The sequence below is a fragment of the Nannospalax galili genome, unplaced genomic scaffold (genome assembly GCF_000622305.1).
Source record: "Nannospalax galili isolate Female #2095 unplaced genomic scaffold, S.galili_v1.0 C49857132, whole genome shotgun sequence".
Classification (NCBI taxonomy): Eukaryota; Metazoa; Chordata; class Mammalia; order Rodentia; family Spalacidae; genus Nannospalax; species Nannospalax galili.
Window position 1 is genome coordinate 1 of NW_008481287.1, and position 3,291 is coordinate 3,291.

The following is a 3,291-nucleotide window of genomic DNA, read 5'->3' on the forward strand; positions in this document are numbered from 1 at the left end:
AAAAAAAAACATCATCTCTCAGTTTGAATCCTGTTATTTAATTCTAAGCTATATGTTCTCCCCAAGTCTACATTTCCTCCTCCTTCTTGGGGGAGTACTGGGGAATCAAATCTGGGGGTGGTGGGAGGTCCCGTGTCTACTAAGTATGTGCTGTGCCACTGAATTACACCCCCAGCCCCAAGTTCCCTCATTCTTTAGGGAAAATAACACTACTAGCTTCAAGGACATAAGAGATCACAAAGGAAAATCACTAAGAATGACCAGCTCATGGTAGCTTCTCAACAAATCTCATTTCCTCCCTACACAGGTAAACTGACTATTCTTCACCAAAAATTATGCATTTCAGGACTAACAACAGTCCCAAGAATGAATGTAAGACCTGTCCATTAAAGCCCTGTTCATCACCTTCATGGAGGCTTGAACAGCTACTTGTGAACCCTACAGGTGTGTGTGCTGTTTCTCCATATGACATTTGCACATGGTGCTGGTAAAAGGGTGAAAGTACAGCAGCTCTCACTCACCGGGCAGAGTCCACAAGGTGCTCGGACCAGGCCTGTAGGTGGGAGGATTGGGCTGACTGCCCTGTACAGTCTCATGTGTCCATCCACACTGCCAACTGTGCCTTCCTTTGCAGCAATGATAGTCATCTCCACTTTCCCATCATAAATAAGTGTATTCAAGATGGTTTCAATGTCCTCCATGGACAACTCTACCTAAAAAAGGGCACATTATAAGTAGGTATATAGGACAGGAAGCATCTTTTGACAGGGTATTACAAAACAGCAGAGTACCAACTGCTCAGTGAAGGGAGAAGCTACATGCTGGAGAAAAGCAATGGAAGGCAAAAAGGATGTGCACACCACTGAAATGCTAGGGAAGGACAGAAGCCTAATGTGATGATTCTGACATTTCCTAATGGTTATCAGCATTCTAAGAAAAAACTAGAAGTCTTTGTTTTGTTTCTGTTTTGATTTTTTGATCTCACTATCCCTGGGGGCTTGAAACTTACTATGTAGACCAGGCTGGCCTGGAACTCACACATCTGCCTGCTTCTGCCTCCCCAGTGCTGGGATTAAAGGTGTGTGCCATCACACCCAGTCTCCACCACACCCTTTGTTTTTATTTTATGTGTATGAGTGTTTTGCCTACATGTATATAAGTGTGCCTCCTGTATGCCTGGTACGTACCAAGGTCAGAAAAGGACATTGGACCCCCTGGAACTGGAATTGAAGATGGGTGTTAGCCACCTTGTCAGTGCTGGCAAAAAAAATGGGGTCTTCTCTAAGAGCAGTAAGTGCTCTTAGTCACTGAACCATCTCTCTAGTCCCGTAGAAGTCTTACAAACTAACATTTCTTTGGTGAGAATTTGATGGGGTAATGGGGGAAAGGTACAACACAACAAAATGACAAAAAGGGCTAGGAACACAGATCAGTGGTAGAGCATTATCAGCATGAACCCTAGATTCAATCCCTAGGACCACAAAAACAATAGAACCAACTCCAAACCTAAAAATAAAAACCTACATAGAAGAAATCCCCCTCCCCATGAATTTAACAGAGAGTCTTAAAATGTCTGAGCACACAGCTACTTCAGTAATTCTAGTTCCTAGGACTTTATAAGTGAGAGATCTGGGGCCCAAGAAATGAAAATGGCATGTCCAAATGCTACCTTAGCTTCTTTCTGACCATGAAAAGCATCAATGTCTTTATGTAAAGGTTTCAGAGGAGAAGTAATAATAGCACTTACACCTCATTACATAAGAAAATGTCAATAAATGACTCAGGCTGTGACATGTCCCACTGTCCCAGAGACAGCGGAGAAGTCCTTAGAGTAGCTTTGACTCTGGTGGTGAACTGCATTCTGCCACCAAGTGCCCCAACCTCAAGAACAGCTCAGCCAGTCAGACGGCAGTGACTGCCTTTGCCCACAGGTTAGGACAGCACTTCCAAAAAGTAGGTTCAGTAGAATGTGCACCTGAGAAGGGGACTGGGTCAAATACATTTAGAACATACTGTAAGCTACAGCCATATATATGCTGACAAATATATCTTACGTGACAAAGTAAAAAAGTTCTCACCTTACTGATTCCCAGTTCACAGATATATTTCCACACTTCATGTGATGAAGCAAAGGAACTGTTTCTCTGTATCATTGGATTCTGTTTACTTTCTCGGGCTGTTTCTGCCTGTAAGGATTGAAATAAGAGATTCAAGAAAGAGTACTAATTAGCGCTTTCTCAATGCAATGTACACTGTGTCATATCATAGCAGAACATATTTTAATAAAAATTACCAACATCAGTATATTTAGCCTTATAAAATATGATATACAAGGTTAAATATTTTTCATAAAGTAGCTTTTTAAAAAGGGCTTGTGATGGTATTTCTCACCTTGGTTTGTAAGAATTTGAAACACTGTTGGTTAAGCACCTCAACAAATTCAGATTCAAAATCCTGGTCACTGTACCACGCTCCTCCAGTCACAGATCGATCTGGTTGCAGGTTATAAAGCATATATACCTTCTTTTTGGAAGCCTAAGAAAGAATATACACAGTTTATGCATTTATAACCATTTTCCAAAACCAAGCTTTAAAAAAAAATAAGTTTATATTTTAGGACACTTTTAGATGTACAGAATTACAGATGTAAAGATAGTAGAGAGTTACTGAACTTGTGACCATTGTCTAAAGTGAAAGCCATCTTTTGGGGAGGAGGACTGTGCCATTAACCTGTGTCAGAAGTGTACTGCAGCCAGCAACTCCTTCATGTTCACAATGTTCCCTTCCTTATGGGAAGGGAAAGGTCATCAGTTCAGGTAGAGTGCAGTGCTCAAGTCCCTTTCCTATGCCTTTAGTTTTATAGACACCATTTATTTCTAAAGGTACTTAGGTCAGCACCTATTCCTCTACACATACACACACCTACCACCACCCCATGGTGTGTTACATTCTGTAACACATTGTTTCTTTTGTTACATTCTGCATCCCACCATGGCATTCCCCTAATTCCTGAGTGACTAAAAATTTGTGCACATGGCTAGACATGGTGGCATACACCTGCAAATCCCAATATTCAGATGGCTAAGGCAGAAAGATCCTGAGTTCAAGACCAGCCTAAGCAACATCAGCAAACTTCTCTCTCAGAACGAAAGTGCACATTAAGATTATTTTTTTGTGGAGCTGGAGAGATGGTTTAGTGGTTAAGAGCACTGGCTGCTTTTACAGAGGACCTGAGTTTGGTTCCCAGCACCTACATGGTTGCTAACATTGGTCAGTAATTCCAGTTCCATG

At 41.5% G+C, this 3,291-nt stretch overlaps 1 protein-coding gene across 1 annotated transcript; it reads right to left on the bottom strand.

The window, feature by feature from the left end:
- Positions 1-7: 7 nt before the first annotated feature.
- LOC103728582 (DNA-directed RNA polymerase III subunit RPC6-like) lies at positions 8-2,551 on the bottom strand. The gene is made up of 3 exons (XM_008826562.2): positions 2,392-2,551; positions 2,079-2,186; positions 8-713 (listed from the first exon to the last, which is right to left on the bottom strand). The coding sequence occupies exons 1-3, from the start codon at positions 2,512-2,514 to the stop codon at positions 426-428; spliced, it is 519 nt and encodes a 172-aa protein (XP_008824784.2). The 5' UTR covers positions 2,515-2,551; the 3' UTR covers positions 8-425.
- Positions 2,552-3,291: the final 740 nt, after the last annotated feature.

Bases quoted from the DNA above. Each gene is read 5' to 3' on its own strand.
- LOC103728582 (XM_008826562.2), bottom strand. From the start codon at position 2,514: ATGCTTTATAACCTGCAACCAGATCGATCTGTGACTGGAGGAGCGTGG. The intron at 2,187-2,391 runs GTGAGAAATACC...CAATCCTTACAG, and splicing joins TCAAATTCTTACAAACCAAG to GCAGAAACAGCCCGAGAAAG. The intron at 714-2,078 runs GTGAGAACTTTT...GCCCTTTTTTAG, and splicing joins GTGAACTGGGAATCAGTAAG to GTAGAGTTGTCCATGGAGGA.